The following is an 18,652-nucleotide window of genomic DNA, read 5'->3' on the forward strand; positions in this document are numbered from 1 at the left end:
CTCACCACAGTCCTAGGTTAGCTTTAGTCCTCCAGCTACTTCGAGGTGCACATTATTGTCCCATTCACAGGCAGGGCAGCTCAAGACTAAGGCAGGTCATTTGCCCAAAGGCACACAAAGGTCGGTAGCAGGGCTAAAATCCAGATCTGCCCAGCATCAAGAAGCAGTGCCTCTAAATGCTGTGCTAGCCTGCCTTTATCCTTCGGCTCTGCGCAGGAAGGAGACACCCCTGGCCACCAGTGGGCTCCTCCTTACTTTAGATCTGGTTAGGACCAAGGTCATGCTCTGTAAGAGGTGGATGTTCTGGGCAAAACACCAACAACTCACAATGTTCTCAGCAAAACTTCAGGAATATTGGAGTAAAAGGAAATAAGACAGGTACGTGTTTCTCTTCTTTATTAATCAGTCGAGATATATAAAGACTTAATAGAAAGTTACATAAAAGGCTCAAACATCATTGAGATCTTCAGGCATCACTCTCGTTTCACGACAATGGCCACCTGTTAAGACTATGAAACAGAAGCTGGGCACTCACGGGTGCACGATAATTCAAGTATCTTTCATTCCAAGTAAACTCGACATGGAATTTCAAACACGATGGGCTACCAACGGAGGGAACCTGTCTGTGGCTCCGGATTTACTGTAATGTCTGAGGGGCCTTTGGGTTAGAGTTGCCACATTAGTGGGTCATGTCTCCTGGCAAAGCGAGACAGGCCCCAGGAGGCCAGCCAGGCATTCTCCACAGCAAGTGTCATGAGGAGGAGGTGGGAAAAGTCCTAAGAGAAACCATCCAGGTGTCCCCTGTGTGGCAAACTGCACGGGTAGTAAGTGGCCATAGCCCGAGTGGAGAGGATGGCTAGGATTATCTCTGGAAAAAAAAGCAGCCCTCTAAAGAGGGTGTCAAATAGTGGAGGAAATCTGAGAGCACACAATGGCAAAGGCATAGGGTGAGGACATTTCAGGAAGGCTGTGCTCCAGGAGATGTGAGAGCAGCACTATTCTCCAGAAGACCAGTGGGAACATGAGGATGTCAAACAGCCACAAGTCCCAGTTGGCTCCTCAGTCATGGTGTGGCGTGGCCAACCAGGTTTCCCAGTCTGACCCTGGTAGATGATGATGGAGATGATGGAGGGATGCCACAGGGCACACTCTACACTCTACTCTGGCCTATCTGGAAGCTACCTCAGTCATGAGGGCCCACTTCTACAAATGGGGCATTATTGACTCACTTCACTTATGGGGAAATGAGTTCATGGGAGATGAATGCTTACCAGAGGCTCAACAGCAGAGGCTACAGAAGACCAACCCTTAACTAGTCTCTCTCAGGCACTATGGAGTTCAACTGTGAGCCAAGAGCAGGATGGATGAACAGATGCACTGTCCCTTCTGTCCCAACCATGTGGTTGAAATGCCTGTCTTCTCACCTTTATGGCCAAGGTCTCTCTTCTATGTCAGCTGATCTGCTTCCAGTGAGACTACCCCACTCAGTGCCGTCGAGGAGTTGCAGCCCCATGGTGGGTATGGGTTATGCTCGTAGTGGTTGGTGCCCAGCAGGAGTTTTCTGGCCGTGGACACCGCCCTGTGTGCAGGGCTTCTTCTCCTACTCCGCCATGCTCTTGGTTCTGAGCATCTCCATCCTCACTTCTTCCTGCCTGCCTTTCCTCCGCCTCACCTCCAGTTTGCAGCTGCCATCAAACTACACATGTACCTGCTGCAGATGCCACTTAGGGAAGCATAAGGATTGGGAAGAGCTTTGTCCTTTTAGTGTTTAAAATACCTCTTAACATTATAGGATCTAAGGAAACTCTGAAGTGCCTCATCTGGAATGTTCTCTCTTATCCTTCCTTTTAGGAACAGAAAAAGGGGCAATTCAGTCAAATAAGAAGTTTGATTTCCAACAAACAAAAGTCTCAACTATCTCCTTTTGTAGCAGAATCACTCTCCAGCTGGGCCCCTTAGTGCTGGTGATCTTGCCGAGGTAGGAACACAGCGCATTTTCAGAACCCAGGTGTCCTGGCATCCAGTTGGGTGCTCACTTTCCTTGGGTTTCTTTCTCCAGAGTGGCCAGGCCACCTGCTGAGGATGTTCTAGTTTGCAGTGACCTGATTTGTAATATCTAGAAAATAAGGTCACCAGCTGTGCTGCCTTATATTCTGACCTTTTCTTTGGTGCACCGTTGTTCCTGTTGTCGCTCCACTCCCACCCCAGCTGGAAAAACTCCAGTCTTTGGCTCACACCAGCAGCACCTGATGGGGGTTGGGGGTGAGCATCATCAGGGAGCTGGGGAGACTGCCCCCTTGTGGAAGGTGTATGAGAGCCACACATCAGCCCAGCCTTCCTTACTTGTCAGACCATATTATAGTCAAGATTCAACAGGTCAATAAAAATTGCCAAAAAGGCAACCAGTACTACTTTTACAAATACTGGAAGGGGTCTGCTCATTGACTGGGTTTACAGAAGTGGTAGTCAGTTAACTCCAAGGGAAGATGGCTTCAGATGTTGGTGCTGTTTTAGTGATAACAGTATTGAATCGTCTTCGGTTAAGATCCAGCATGAACTGGAGTCTTCTGCATGGTGTCCACATTAGGTTACTTTGACGTCTCAGTGTGTTCATATCAGAGAGGCACCAAGCAGCACAGCCAATGTGAAAAAGCAGCAAGAGACAGATCTGAGAAACCCAGAGCCTCCTCAGACCCCTGGGGAGGGCAGAGAACTTAACCCATACTGTCTGAAAAACAAATGGACACGTTTGCAAAGCCAATCAGCTTACTTTAGTTTATACATTTCCAGGATAATGAAAACCCCTTTTAGAACTGACATGCTCATGACAGCCACTCCCTTCAGCAAAATACAATCTGTTTTCTAATATTTGCATCCCCAACCATAGGAAAACCCTCTGGGTAAATACCTCTCTCTTCTCTCATTTCTAGGCCATGAGTAGGGTCTCTTTCCCTCCCAGGTTTGACCCATGGCCTGAGGCTTCCAGCTACAGTTCCCATTCACTTCTGTCCTCTCAGTCACTCTACTTTCAGATTGAGTTGAGTTTTGGCACTGATGGGAAAACTCAGTTAAAAAACAACAATATTCCAGATATGTTACCAGAGAGGTCTGCTGAACACTTGAAACTTCACCAGGCAGTGAGCCCAGACCCCTTTAATAAAATAACAATCACTAAAATAATTTAAAAATCTATAAAAGACATCCAAGCTCAGACACTGTGGATGGGGGGTAAGGGGAAGAAGCTTGTTCATGGCTTGTTTTGTACTTTGTATGTGGATAAACACTTCCACATCAAACCAACACTATGTAGTTACAATAAACAACACACCCACCGAGAGGGGGGCAGGAATCGGGTTGAATCAACACATGGGGAGGCCAGGGGCACTGGGATGCTGCTTCTGCTTACAGGCGGCTTCCTTGTCTCTTGTGAGAGGTGGGAAAGCCCGTGCCCTCTGGGCAAAGCCAGACCCTGTCTGCTCCCTGCCCACCCACCCTTCTCCCTTCCTGTACCAGGTCCTTGGGCCAAGGGTTGTGGTTAGAAATGGTTTCAGTGCAGTTAGGTGGGGAGGGGCCCCGAGGGATGGCCAGGCCACAGTCACTGTGCCCAGGCCTCAGGCCTGTCACAAGATCACACATTGCAGTTTGTGGGTGCCTGTGGCCCGGTCTCCCCGCCATTTGGTTTTCTTCTTCTTCTTCTGGCTTTTTTCCGGAATCTGTTGCCTTTTGAAACAACGAAGGAAAGAAAGACAAAGTCAGAAGGGGCTTTGCTTCTCCTCTGCCCCTCTCCTCCCTAGCCCCAGATCTGAGGCAGAGGAGGCCTGTTGTGGCAGGGTTAGTGGGTGAGGGGATGGGGATGCCATGCCTCACCCAGTGATTGTCCTGGCCCCTGGAGTAGGGCCTCGCGGGATAGCTTCTCCTGAGGCAATGAAACAGGGAAACAGGGGAGGGATAACCGAAATCGCCCTACTGATGGGAATGACTGACATTATGTTGTGGCTACATTTACATAAATCGCAAGCCACATCACGATTTGTCTTATAGGGTGCTGGTTTCTATTTCTGTGTTTCATAGTTTAAATAAAATGATGGGTCAACTAAGCATAAAAGCCATTTCATGTTTTCTGTTAACTTTTCCTATGTCTAAAACCTGACCTTGGCACTATTGGTTCACAACCAAGACATCACCATAGGCTACCTGATGGCAGCACGTCCTAATTGGAGGCAAAATGCCTAAGATAAAATAGTTTCTTTCTTTTGTCAAGATGGCATTTCACTATGTTGCCCAGGCTGGTCTTGAACTCCTAGCCTCAAGCAATCCTCTTTCCTCCACTTCCACCTTTGCCTCTGAGTGCTGGGATTACAGAAATGAGCCACCACACCTGGATGAGAAAATCATCTTGAGAGTGCAAAACTGCCAGCAAGAACATAAAGTGAAGACTGTAATATTTCCTCATTATGCTGGGGAATAATGAGAAGATGAGCTTTTTAAGCATGTTGGGGGATGTGTGTATAGTGGGGGTTAGAGCCCCGGGGCTGATCTCACAGCTCATCAGCAGCCCCTGAAGGCGCCAGCATACAGGCCACAAACTCAACGCACAATGTCTGAGACCCACTGGTTAGGCTGCTGCTCATGTTGAAGATTTGGGAAATGGGATAGATCCGTGACAGGAGATGCAGCCAGACGCACTCATGACTCATTTTAGTCATGAGTGCATGAGGTGATTAAGATCTGGACCCTGACCATGCAAAGGAATATACAAGAAACTTTCATTACGATTGCTGACAATACTTGGAGATTGACAGCTGGTGGAGTCAGGAAAGGAGATACATATGCAATGCCTCTGAAATTTGAACCTTGGAATCAGAATATTGGTTGTTCATGGGAAATATCAAAGGGTGCTCTGATATCAGGACATGGAAGAGGAGAAAGACCTAGTTTGTAAGGTGTCGAAAGCTTTGGCGTGAGGAGAACACTGAAGCCAGGCTGGAGGGAGCTGCCTTCCAGGGAGCCTGAGCCACTGCCTCAGACAGGAAGGCATTTCCACTTAGCACGTGCAGCAGACTTCACCCACAAACCCGTTAGCAGCTGTGGGGAGGGCAGAGGTGGGTGGAAAGAGCAAAAGAAAGAAATGGAAGGAGGGACAAGAAATCCAACATAGGCCCAGAATTCTACAGCCTCATGGCCTCAGAAGAGGAGCTGCTTCCTCAAGCTCCCAGCTGCCTCCAGGAGCCAAGCCATGCTGTGGAGGCCTGCTTCCAGTGGGGGGGCAGTGCTCACCTAATTACTCTCACGAGGTCATGGAAGGCTTTGTCGACATTGAGAGGTGGGTCCTTGGCACTGGTTTCTATGTACGGAATCTGGAAGGCAAAGCTCAACTTGGTCAAAGTGGCACAGAGATCCTCAAAGCCCTGTTCTAGCCTTAAAAATGCTTAGAGGTTCTGAGGAACCCAGGTGCTTTCAAAACACGCCACAGAAGCCCCGGCACCCAACAGCCTCAGGCATCATTTGGGGCTTCTCACTCTTTCAGGTTGGAAAGTGTTACGAATGGCTTTTCCAATTCCCTCTTGTTCTCTAGGCACAGAGATATTTAATAGCTCCCTAAAAATAGAATAAAGTGATCTTTTTACATACTTGAAGATGAAAGACTGTTTCATTTATTAAAGTCAAATATATTCTGATTCTACCCATTTTTCTTTCTGAGGTCTGTTTCTCCACCTTGGGATGACTTCTGCCCCTCTTTCTGGGCCCCTCCAGAGTGGACGCTGGTAGAAAAGGCTGAGGAGAGACTGGGCCATGACCAGGACTCTGGGCCCGGGTGACCCTGGCCCATCTGTGCTGGCCCCCACGCTGGCCCAGCTCTTGTTTGGTCTGTATCTATGAGCCTGGGAGCTCAACCATGTTTACACAAGGTTTTTGTCTGCACGTTCAATGCTGAGAAATCATCACCCGGCCGAAAGGGTGCAGACAGCGGGAGACGTGACCGTGGTGGCCCCACAGAGCAGGTTTCCAGGGCCAGAACTGCACAAAGCCTCAGGCTGGCAGAGGGAGGAGAACAAAGACTCTGTGAGGTCAGGACACACTCCTGAGCGCTCACCTTCTCCTACAGCAGGGACCCCGCCAAGGCAGGAAGTGTTTGTTCCCCAAAGACGGGGAGCAGGGTGGGGAACACACAGGCCTCGCTTGATGAGACAGATGGAAGTAAGCTGAGTGTGATTAGACTGAATAACTTGGTTATTTTTCATAAGTTTTTTCTGATTACAAAATTAATGCCTTTCATTATAATATGCTGGAAAAAGAAAAGCACAGTGAAGAAAAGAAAAATAACACTTCAAATGCATGGAGGAGGGCGACAGGGTAAATTGTTGTTTTAGAGGAGTAGATTGTAAATCATTGCTCAGAACACAAACCAGTCAGTATCTTCCCATCCATCATCATCACGTGAGGTCAGATGTGCACACTTCTGCTGTAGCCAACAGACACACAAAGCGCAGAGCACAAAAGGCAGAGCTTAAGCCTTTGAAATATTCATTGGACAAATATTTGAGCCTCTGATAACACTAAATGGAAACTGCTCTTCACTGTGGGCTGTTTGGCTTTCCAGGTCTCACTATCCCTGACCTCATTTAGTCCTCACATTAACCCTCTGAGGTAAGCAAGTATCTCCATTCTGCAGCTCAGGAGACTGAGCTCAGAGTGACGCACTTGCTCAAGGTCAACAGCGGCCAGCAGAGAATCAGGGTTTGAACCGGGCACACTTTCCACTTTCTCCTGGCCCTGGTAAGGGGTCCTGAGGTCTGCTTTGGAGCCTCTTCCAGGCTGGACAGCAAAGCCGGCCAAGGCAAGTGCCCCTGATAAGTGGCCAGTAGAGTCCTATGGGGCCCTTGTGAGTCAGGACAACATGCTTCCCTGCGCACACCCAGGGGAGGCAGGAAGGCACTGCAGCTAGAGCTGGGACCTACCTGGAGCCCCTTCACATCCTGTACTCCTGCCGGCTCAGTAATGGCCCAGGCTCCAGGGCCTCAGACCACTGCCACCTGTGGTCCCACCCCATCGCTCAGAAGTCCCTGAGTTGTATGATCCCCCCCAGGTCCCAGACACCTTCTACTTTCTTTCTAGGGGACCTGCCTCTACCACTGAAGAAACACTGATGTGCATTACCTGGATTCCTGGAATTGCAGGATTTCAGTAGCAACAAGACTTAAACTAAGGGGAGCCCTTCAATAAACAATAGTTTCATTTCCAAAGACCAGGACTGCAGGGGTGACCAGGCAACAGCTTTTACACATCTCCTGACCCCCTCTACACACACGCACACACCTACATTGTGTTTGGTCGCCATTTCTTTTCCTTGCTCCCTGGTGATTTTCCTTAAGTGCATCAAATCGACCTTGTTGGCCACGAGGATCATCGGGAATGACTCCCTGGGAAATAAAGGAATAGCAGCTCTGTGAGGTTTCCACCACCCTCACACCTAGTTAAGGTGGCACAGCCACATCTCAGGCATAGCACAGTCAGCCTACAGCACCTCCCCAGTCAGCCTGGACTGCAGTCCCTTCCCTCCTCCTTTCCAGAGAGAGGTTAGGTTTAGGGGAAAGGGCCTGGGGGCTGCTGGCTGTCTTGGCTTGAAGCCTCAGGTCCACTGCAAGGCCAATGGTGAGGCCTTGAGAGGCTGCTGGTCAGGGGCTGGCTCCCCAGACCTGGTTCCCATCTCTTGGGTCACTCAGATGTACCAACCACACAGCCAGTTGCACCATTACGATGCCTCCCAGCAGAGGGCATCAAGAGGCATGGTCACCGTAAAGATTCTTATTGACATGGGCCAAATTTTGTCCAAAACTGAATGAAATGACAATCTTATCGCATCTTTGGCAGCATTGGGTATTTCCATTTTAAAAAATTATAATTTGACAGGTGAAAAATGGTATTTTACTATCTTCCTTATATTTCTTTGATTAGCAAGAAAGTTGAATATTTTCCTACATCTGAGCCATTTTTGTTTTTTCTTTTGCAATTCATGTATTCAGAGTAAAACCCACATTCATCTGTGGGAGCTTTATGTGTATGTATGTGTGGCCCTTTACCTGGTAAACTGATTAACACTTTCTCTTTGGAATACATGTTAGCTAGATTTTTTTCTGTCTTTAATGGAATTCACTCAAGTATTGTTCTTCTCCTATTAGTTTGTGCTTTTATTTTCATTACATAGCCTCTTTGAGATTCAGCAAGACAAAATGAGTATAAGCCAAATTTCAAATTATTTAATTACTCCACATAAGGCTTAAAAAAATCCAAGCCTTTAATTAGGGGTGCGCGCGCGCGAGAGACAGAAGAGCGCGAAAGCGAGCACGCCCTAGGAGGCAGGCGCAGGCCTCTTCGCGGTACTCTCACCTGTGTTTGATGCTCACCTGTCTTTGACGCGCAGGATGAGCTGGTGGAAACGGTCCACGTGCTCGAAGCTGGCCTTGTCGGTGACGGAGTAGACGATGAGGAAGCCATCTCCCGTGCGCATGTACTGCTCCCGCATGGCGCTGAATTCCTCCTGCCCCGCTGTGTCCAGAACTAGGGTGGGATGAGGCCACTGAGGGGCTGTCCTCATCCACCCTGCAGCCCCCACAGCCTGCAGACTCCCACACTGCTGCCGCTGTCCCTACCATGGCTCAGTCCAAACTGTCCCACGAGAGGCTGCACAAGCTCTTTCTCTGGGGCTGCTCGAAGGGTCCCAGCTGAAGCCCCCTGCCCCACCCCGACCTTAAAGCCTGCTTCAGGGTGAGGCTCTGACTTATTGTGGACCCACCAAACCCTTCTCCTCCGATTTCAGCCCATGTGCTTACTGGGCCTAAGTTCTCTGATCTACAGAGGCGCCTCATGAAGTCAGTGATGAACTACATCATTATGTGCTACATAATCCCTCTGGCCAGATCTGGGCTTGGATCCCTGCTGCAAGGCCTATAAACTGTGACTCTTTGGGAGGTTGCCTGACTCTCTGAGCCTCCCCTTTCCTCCGCTATAGATGAAAACAGTGCCTCTACCTTGTACGCCCTAGGGCAGGAGAGCTTATTTATGGACATGCCTCGGGGAACGCCCTGAAGAGGCCATCTGGGCAGGAAGGGCTTCTCAGCCCCCAAGGGGACAGATACCAGGGAGACCCTGGGGGAGGAATGGCCCCTCACAGCCAGGGCATTTCCTCCCAGGCTGGGACTGGAAGCTCTTCCTCCTAACCCATCCATCCCCTCAACTACTCCTGCCCAAATGCTCTCGCTCCTCGCCCCCACCTTCCTCCAGCCTCCTTCCTGCGGAGGGAAAGTCTCATCCCTCTGCTCACAGCCACAGCTCAGTAGGCAGGGTGGGGTTCCTTTTAGCAGTGCAGGCCTGACCCCTTCCTGCCCTCTGGGAGAGTGGAGTCTGAACCTGCAGCATCCTCCAAGCACCTGCTCATGGCTTAGCCTCCCCTGCATCTTCCCAGTCCCTCTACTGTCTGACCAGATCCACTTTCCCCTCTCCCGGGAGGCAGGGGAGCAGGTGGTTACAGATTTTGGAGCCAGCCCACTGGGCAGAGTCTGGCTCCTCATGCCTGGGTGTGACCCCAGGCAAGCTACCCTCTCTGTGCCACCATTTCCTAAAATGGGGATGGTCAAGGTAGTTTTCAGTTAATATATGTAATGCCCTCTGTGCAGTGCCTGGCACAAAAGCCCTATAGGAGGGTCTGCTGTGAGCTTGCCATCCTCACCGGGGTCTTCTCTCCCGCTCTGGCTACTCTTGCAGCCCAGGACGCTTTCCTCCAACTCCCCCTTCCCTCCCCTTCTCCACTGGCTTTGGTAAGGGGACTCTGACTTGGCTGCTGCTGGAGCCCCAGGACTGACGCCAGCCCCATGCCAACGCCTCCGGGAACACTTCTGGCCGCCCGTGAAGTTGTCCCCAGCAGGACTGTTAGCTCCCAGGGGTAATGGCAGGTCTGTGCCAGTCACCTGTCTACTCAAGTCCTGGCCAAACAGTAGCCCCGAATAGTACCTGAATGAAAAATAAATGTGAAGTCTGTCCAATCTTGTTCATTCATTTAAGGAATGTCTGAGTGCCTGCTGGGTGGCAGGAAGTGTTCTAGGCCCTATGGACAGAAGGCGAATGAGAACAAATCCTTGCTTTTATGGGACTCACCATCTAGTAGTGAGACAGATCAACAAATGAATGGCTGTTATTTTAGTGGAGATAGATACACAGTGTGAAGAATGATATAGTTGGCTGAGGGTCACTGGCAGAAGTTGGTGTCATTTTGGATAGGGAAGGAGGACCACTATCAGAAGGTGACATTTGAACAGTGACTAAATGAGGGGCCAGAGGGAGCCACATGGCCTAGCGGAAGAGCACTCCAGGCAGAGGAAACACAAATTCGAAGGCTCAAAGTGGAGGTGTGCAAGGGAAAGAAGGGGAGTGAAGGGCATGTGAAGGATGGAGAGGAGGTGGGGGCAGACGGTGGGGCCTGCCACACTGTGTAAGGTTTGCTTGGTTCTAAGCAAGACAGGGGCCACTGGAGAGTTTGCGCAAAAGAATGGCATACTCTGGCCAGGTGCGGTTGGCTCACTGTAACCTCCGCCTCCTGGGTTCAAGCAACTCTCCCGCCTCAGCCTCCCGAGTAGCTGGGATTACAGGCGCCCACCACCATGCCCAGCTAATTTTTTGTATTTTTAGTAGAGATGGGGTTTCCTCATGTTGGCCAGGCTGGTCTTCAACTCCTGACCTCAGGTGATCCACCTGATGCACCCGATCCACTGAAGATGCAGGATTAGCCTCTAATTCTAGCGCTTTGGGAGGCCGAGGCAGGTGGATCACCTGAGGTCAGGAGTTCAAGACCAGCCTGGCCAAATGGTGAAACTCTGTCTCTACTAAAAATACAAAAATTAGCCAGGCGTGGTGGTGAGCACCCATAATCCCAGCTACTCATGAGGCTGAGGCAGGAGAATCACTTGAACCCAGGAGGCAGAGGTTGCAGTGAGCCGGGATAGCGCCACTGCACTCCAGCCTGGGAGACAAGAGTGAAACTCCGTCTCAAAAACAATTTTTTTAAATGAAAAAGAAAGAAAAAGAATGGCATGCTCTGGAGGACATCTTGAAAAGTTCATTCTGGCTGCTGGGGAAAACAGAGCAAGAGTGGAAGCAGGGACCCAGTGAGGACGCTAGCACAAGAATCCAGGCAACACACGCTGGTAGAGCCGAGGGCGGGGAGTGGGTGCTGGGGGAAGTGACCAGACCAAGGCCACTTTCCAAGACAGAGTCAACAGGAGCAGAGCTTTCTGGAGGAAAGTGCGGGGATAGAGAGGTGAGAGAAGGAGGCACTGAGGATGATGCCTGTTTCTGGCCTGAGTGTCTGGGGGAATAGTGATGCCAGATGCTGAGATGGGGAAGTCTGGGTGAGAAACAGGGTTTGGGGGACTCAGTTTTTGACACAGGCTTCAGAGCCTATTAGACACCATGTATGACTTCCAAAAGGTGTCTAGGGACTTAAGTCAGACATAGAGAAGAGAAGAGGGGGCAAGAGATACAGATGTGGGAGTTGCCAGTGTATAGATGGCAAGGAAAGCCACAGGACAAGCTATCTGGGGATGCCTGGGAATCCACATCTCCTTAGGCAGGCACCTTTACACAGTACCCGAGAAAGTAGCCTCTCCCCACAGCCCATCATTGCTGGACATCCCCTGGAGTCATTCGGCACTTCAGAGGGGCCAGTGACGGACACGAGGACCCAAGAGGTGCCCAGGGCATAAAAGCAGCTCATGGCTACTTCTGCTCCTTCCCTGGGCCTCAGTCTCATGTAGGAAATGAGGGGCGGGGCTCCGGGACCAGTAGATCCTTACAGCTCTGGTATCCTAGAACTACTTCATCTGGATGTGAAATGAAGAGGTCAGAAGACAGGACCTACAGCCAAGGACTGAGTAGTTTCCCCAGTATTTCCCAGGAGGGAGCAGGAAGACCACACCTTCAACTGGAGGGACTGAAGCCTTTTTTTCTTAGAAAAAAAATGAATTCCACTCAGAACTGCATTTAATAAAAGAGATGGAAACAGTATGCATTTGGCTGAAGTGTGGATGGAAAGGCCTGAATTGAAAAGCAGAAAATGGCTGGGCTCGGTGGCTCGCACCTGTAATCCCAGCACTTTGGGAGGCCAAGGCGAGCGGATTACCTGAGGTCAGGAGTTGAAGACCAGCCTGGCCAACATGGTGAAACCCCGTCTCTACTAAAAATACAAAAAATTAGCTGGGCGTGGTGGTGGGCGCCTGTAGTCCCAGCTACTCGGGAGGCTGAGGCAGGAGGGCAGGAGAGTTGCTTGAACCTGGGAGGCGGAGGTTGCAGTGAGCCAAGATCGCATCATTGCACCCCAGCCTAGGCAACAAGAGCGAAACTCTGTCTCTAAATAAATAAATAAATAAATAAAAGAAAAGCAGAAGACATTAAGGCAATATCGTAATTCATATATTTACAGATTTTGAAGGTATATATTACCTAAACAAAAACTAGAGATCTAGGATATTTTAAAATATGTTCAAATTAAAAAAAATTAATAGGGAGTTGAAAATCAAAATGGGCCCTATGGAAAGGAAAAATAGTCATCTCAGACATTGAAGATCTTAGAAATTATATCACGCAGGCTTTCTGAAAGAATTCTTACAAAGTAAAAAATAAATCCATGAAAAAGATGAGTGATACTACAAAGTGGTAAGAGAAGGAAACAGCAAAACATAAGAGTTAAGTTTAAGGCCAGTGCAGTAAGTTCAAGCCTATAATCCCAGAACTTTGAGAGGCTGAGGTAGGATAGTCTGAGGCCGGGAGTTCGAGACCAGCCTGGGCAATATAGTGAGACCCCCATCTCTACACATTTTTAAAAGAACAGGTAAGTTTAACTAAATGTTGTTGCATAATTTGAAGAGAATAGATGATAATGTGGAACTAAAATCTATGATGATCCAATATGTAAGGGTAGGAGCCAGGAAAAAAGTAAGTACTAAAGTTCTTGCCTTATTTGTCAAGAGGCTAATGATCATGATTACATCTAGATGCTGACAGAAAAATGAGTATACATACACATACATATATAGCATAACCACTAGAAGAACAGAAGTAAAACCTCAAACTTCCTAAGCAACAGAGGAAAAACAGGACAAAGCAAGCGAAACCAGTCCAACAAAAGGCAAAAATAAACTTAACAAAAATAATCAAATACAATAAAAAGTAGGCATGAAATAAGACAGCTGAAATACATCTATGATTCACCACAATAAATGCAAATGGATTAAATTCACCTATTAAAAGCAGATACTAAATACAAAATCCATTTGCCTGCTTTCTTACAAAGACACATGTAAAGCAAAATGACAGAAAGGATGAAAAATGGAAGGATAAAAAGACAATGCCAGTCACATGGTAACCAAAATAAAAGAAGTGCATCTACAAATCGGAAAGGTACAAGCATCAAGAAGTGCCACAGTCATCAATCATAAGCATCTAGGCATGTTGCTTAAATATGTATGTGGACAAAAAACCGGATTTTTAAAAACAGCAGGAATTGACAAATTCTATAATCATTATGAGACACTTGAAGAGGCTTCTCTTAAATATAGAACAAATGATCTCCAGAAGCAATGTCCTATCATTAAATAACAAAATTGAGGTACTTGGCTGGGCAAGGTAGCTCATCCCCGTAATCCCAGCACTTTGGGAGGATAAAGTGGAGGATAGCTCGAGCCCAAGAGTTTGAGGTTTCAGTGAGCTACATTCTTGCCACAGAACTGCAGCCTCTGGGGCAGAATGAGAACCTGTTTCTAAAAACAAAACAAAATTTAAGCTTATTCTGAGAGACAGAGAGAACAAACTTTACACTCAAATAGTAAACAAACTTTTTTATTTTTTAATTTTATTTTATTATTTAAAAAAATTTTTTGAGATGGAGTCTTGCTCTGTCGCCAGACTGGAGTGCAGTGGTGCAATCTTGGCTCACTGCAACCTCTGCCTGCCAGGTTCCAGCAATTCTCCTGCCTCAGCCTCCCGAGTAGCTAGGATTACAGGCATGCGCCACTACGCTCGCTAATTTTCGTATTTACTTTAGTAGAGATGGAGTTGCACCATGTTGGCCAGGATGGTCTCAAACTCCTGACCTCATGATCCACCTGCCTCGGCCTCCCAAAGTGCTGGGATTATAGGCGTGAGCCACTGTGCCCCGCCATGAAGCATTTTAAAACACACATCAAATTTGGCTATATATTAGGTCATAAATAAAAATTTCAACAAATTCCAAAAGGCAGAAATCCTATAGGCTAAGTTTTGTCCTTTATCTGAAATGCTTGGGACCAGAGGTGTTTCGGATTTTTTATTTTTAGAAGATTCTGGAATATTTGCATATATGTAATGAGATCTCTTGGGGATGGGACCTAAGTCTAAATACAAGATTTATTTATATTTATACACATAGACTGAAAATAATTTCATACAATATGTCCAAGAATTTTGTGTATAAAACAAAGTTCATGTTAAGTACTTATATGTGCACTATTCACTGTGGCGTCACATAAGCGCTCAAAAAGTTTCAGATTTTGGATCATTTCAGATTTCAGATTTTTGGACTGCAGATGCTCAACCTGTACTGTAACAGGATCAGAAATGAACAGAAACAAGAGTATAAGAGAATCTAGCCACCTGAAAATGTTAAAAGCCATACTCCTCTATAACTCTCTAGTTAAAAAGCAGAAATCACAGTTTAGAATTCAAGGACAATCAACAGTAATAAAACCTCTGATTTAAGGCCAAAGTGGTACTTAGAGAGGAAAATTATAGCTTTAAATGCATTTCAGAAACTAAAACTGAAAATTACCTAAACACTTAAATCAAGAGGCTAGAAAAGGAAAAATAAACAAAATAAGAGAGAAGGAAAAAGGTATCAATAAAAGTAAAAATTGCCAGAGTAGGAGGAGGGGAAAGTAGCTGATATCTAAAAATCAAAAGCAGATTGTTTCAAAGGACCAATTTTTAAAAACTCAACTTTTAGCAATTCTTATCAGAGAAAAAAAGACAAGCATTTGGAATGAGAAAAGGCCTCTGACTATGGATACAGCTATATATTTAATTATGGAGAAAAACATACACAGTTTGATAATAATAAATTTCCAATTCTCAACGAAATGGATGGTTCAAGAAATATAAATGATCAAAATTGGCTCCAGAAAACATATAAAACCTGAATACACTAATAATTGCAGATGAAACAGAAGGGACAAAATGTACCCAGGAATGGTATGAAGCTATCCATTGGTCTGGGAGGGCTAGCAGGGACGAGGGGTATGTGGCTGAGCTGGGCCTGCTCCCAAGTAGCACTAGCCCACCCCTTGTCTAGCCCACCCCTCCACACACATACACCTGGAAATGCCTGGCCACAGGCCCCTTGTCAGCAGTTCTGATTCCAAGGCTTCCTGGGGGATGGTGAAGATAATGGGCAGCTACACTTTTAAGAAATTATGATCCTGCCTGCATTCCACATGCCTGATGTCATGAAGGTAGGAGGACTCCAGAGACAGAAAGTATTAGTCACTGTGGGAGAAGAGGTATGCTGCCAATGTGCGTGTGCGTGTGCGTTTGTGAGAGACAGACAGACAGATAGACAGAGACAGAGAGGCAGCCAGACCGGGGGAGGAGGAAGGAGAAAGATAAATGGAGAGACAGGGTCAGTGTTATGCACAACTGTCTGCGATGCTCCAATCCTCCCACTTGAGGATCAAGGGATCAAGGGCCCAGCAGCTTTGCAAAGGAGGATTTAACTGGAGACCCTGGAACTGCTGGGAGTTTAGGGACTTCAGATGCCAAGGCAAGCCCCACATGCTGGCAAGGCATGCAGTCCCAGGCAGGAGGGCAGCCAGCATGGAGGGGCACCAGCCTGGGGCCCTGATGTAATGGTCAAGACTTTCTCCTCCTCCCTCTCACCTCTCCCCCTTTTCTCTGCTTCTCCTCCTCCCTTCTCCCCTTCCTGCTCCCTCCTGGGAAATGATAGGGAAACTGCCCACGCCTGGGATTACAGGCATGAGCCATCTTCTCTCTCCCTCCTCCACCCAGGCTTCCAGAGGGAGAAAAGTCACAGCATGAGCTCTAGGGGCTCCGACAGTGGCCCACAGCCCAGGGTACGGTAAAGATCTTTGGCTAAAAGTGGTCCCGCCCACTGTGCTCCTGCTGGCAGCCAGCACTGTGCCAAAGGCTTTATACACACCCGCTCTCTCAGTCCTCTTCACAGCCTTGGAAGGAAGATATTACCATCCTCCTAGTATAGATGGGGACACTGAGGTCCAGGAGTTAAAGGAACCCACTAAAGGCCACACACCAGGAAGAAAGGTGTTCCTATTTCCCTAAGGCCCAAACGTCCCAGCCTGTCCAGTCATTTTTCTTCAACCAGAACCACCACTGTCTGGCCATCCTCGAACCGGCTGGGCTGTATCTCCATTCCAAGCCTTTGCCCAAGCCATGACCTCCATCTAGAATGCCCTTTCCCCTCCTCTCCACTGGCCGTCCCAGCCGCCCACCAGCTGGGATGCAGTCCATCTCCCCTCCTCCTCACAAGAGCGCCCAGCCTCTGACCTCCATCTTTGAACCCTTCCTGTTGCATGTGTCATCTATTCCTCCAAGTTTGGGCCTCTGGGCCTGGCTCAGCTCCTCACCATGGGATAGAGTCCCAGAATGTAGGAACCTGGCTTTCATTTCCCTGGGCCCACAAAAGCTTCGGCACCCAAGGAAGGCTCAAAAAATACTTGCAGAACGACTAGACGAATCATCTGCACTCTACAGGAAATGCCATCACTGGGTTAAAACAGCCCACTCTAGCTTTAGGGGAAATCACTAAAAACTGACTTTTAAACTGTTATGATACATGGCAGGGAGCGGTGGCTCACACCTGGAATCCCAGCACTTTGGGAGGCCGAGGCAGGTGGGTCATGAGGTCAGGAGTTTGAGACTAGCCTGGACAACAAGGTGAAACCCCATCTCTACTAAAAACATAAAAATGAGCCGGGCATGGTGGCAAGCGCCTGTAATCCCAGCAACTCAGGAGGCTGAGGCAGGAGATTCACTTGAACCTGGGAGGGGGAGGTTGCAATGAGCCAAGATTGCGCCACTGCACTCCAGCCTGGGCAACAAGAGTGAAACTCTGTCTCAAAAAAGCAAAAACAAAAACTTTTATGACACTCCATCAGGGTGAAATAAGGGTCATGGAATATCAAGCAATAGAGAAAACAATTTCTAGAGATAATATGCCTCCAAGGGCCATACCTAAAGTTTTCTTTTTTCTTTTCTTTTTCCTTTTTTTTAGACAGAGTCTCATTCCATCACCCAGGTTGGAGTGCAGTGGTATAATCTCAGCTCACTGCAATCTCTGCCTCCTGGGTTCAAGTGATTCTCATTCTTCAGCCTCCCAAGTAGCTGGAATTACAGGTGCATGTTCCCACTCCCCGCTAATGTTTGTATTTTTAGTAAAGATGGGGTTTTGCCATGTTAGCCAGGCTGGTCTTGAACTCCTGGCCTCAAGTGATCCGCCTGCCTTGGCCTCCCAAAGTGCTAGGATTACAGGCATGAGCCACTGTGCCCAGCCCCACGCCTAGAGTTTTCTATGTATCTCTAATTCACAAACCCGTCATGGGAGGCAGGAATGATTATGCCCATTTTACAGAAGAATAAGGTGAGGAAGCTTAAGAATAGATTCGAAAAAATAATATCACTTAGTTGTACATACATAGTGATGAAGGGTATTTACTATTTTAATTTGTGCTCCCCTTTCTGGGTAATGGGTGTGTATGGAGCGGGGTTGGGTGCTGGGCAAAAGGGCTGATGCACTCACCATGCACTGTTCCTAGAAAAACAGCTGCTTTCTTGAACTTCTCCAAAATGCTGGCAGGGTGCAGACAGCCAGGACACCTGGGACCCCCCCAAGGGGAAGGGGGCTAAAGTCCTGTAGTGGGCACCAATTGGCTCCCTGGTGACAGGGAAGAGTCCCTTTGCTAGTGGCCCCAACCTCCTCAACACCCTGGCTTAAGGATAACATCAGGGGAGAAGTGCCAGCCACCAGCTTTGGGGGTTGCTCATGCTGGAGGCCGCACTCCTGCAGCTGTGGGGAATGGAGTGAAGGGGTCTTGGGATAAGTTTTCACAAGGCCCATGATCCCCAGAATTGGTATACAAACTGCATATGTGGGTACACATTCTGGGGAGATGGTCTATGGTTCTGTGGGATTCTTAGAGGAACCTAGAATCCTCAATGCGGCTCTCAGGGAAGGAAGAGAAGAAAGGGGAAAGGACAGCAGGGGTCTCAGCTGTGTAACTAGAGGCCAGGAATATCACACGAACAGATGGCGGCCTGGTAGTGTAGAGAAACAGGGAGGCAACTGGGAGCACTGGCTTATAATCCCACTTCCACCTTGCAATCCCTCTGGGAGGCTGTCATTTGACAGGTGAAGAAACAGAGGCAGGGCAAGGCTAGTGATTTGCTTAGGTTCATATGGCTAATGAGCAGTAGAGGCAGGATTTGAACCCATGCCCGTCTGATTCTAAGCCTTGCTCTGCTTCTCACACCAGCCTGTCTTTGAGCAGGGAGTCAGCAGTGGCATCCCCACAGCCTGTCAAGAACAGCAGGTCTAAAA

At 48.1% G+C, this 18,652-nt stretch overlaps 1 protein-coding gene across 5 annotated transcripts in view; it reads right to left on the reverse strand.

The window, feature by feature from the left end:
- Window positions 1–379: 379 nt before the first annotated feature.
- The window catches only part of MRAS (muscle RAS oncogene homolog), a 58,607-nt gene continuing 40,334 nt past the window's right edge, over window positions 380–18,652 (reverse strand). For 4 of the 5 annotated variants that reach the window (XM_033212529.1, XM_033212527.1, XM_033212526.1 and 1 more), the window contains exons 3-6: window positions 8,406–8,559; window positions 7,322–7,421; window positions 5,278–5,357; window positions 380–3,720 (exon numbers count right to left, since the gene is read on the reverse strand). In XM_033212529.1, the coding sequence (XP_033068420.1) occupies window positions 3,621–3,720; window positions 5,278–5,357; window positions 7,322–7,421; window positions 8,406–8,559 (434 nt within the window). In that variant the 3' untranslated portion in view covers window positions 380–3,620. Of the gene's footprint in view, window positions 3,721–5,277; window positions 5,358–7,317; window positions 7,422–8,405; window positions 8,560–18,652 lie in introns of all 5 variants that reach the window. The other variant, XM_033212530.1, reaches the window with a different exon arrangement.

The sequence above is a fragment of the Trachypithecus francoisi genome, unplaced genomic scaffold, assembly GCF_009764315.1.
Source record: "Trachypithecus francoisi isolate TF-2019V2 unplaced genomic scaffold, Tfra_2.0 Lachesis_group0, whole genome shotgun sequence".
NCBI classification, from domain to species: domain Eukaryota; kingdom Metazoa; phylum Chordata; class Mammalia; order Primates; family Cercopithecidae; genus Trachypithecus; species Trachypithecus francoisi.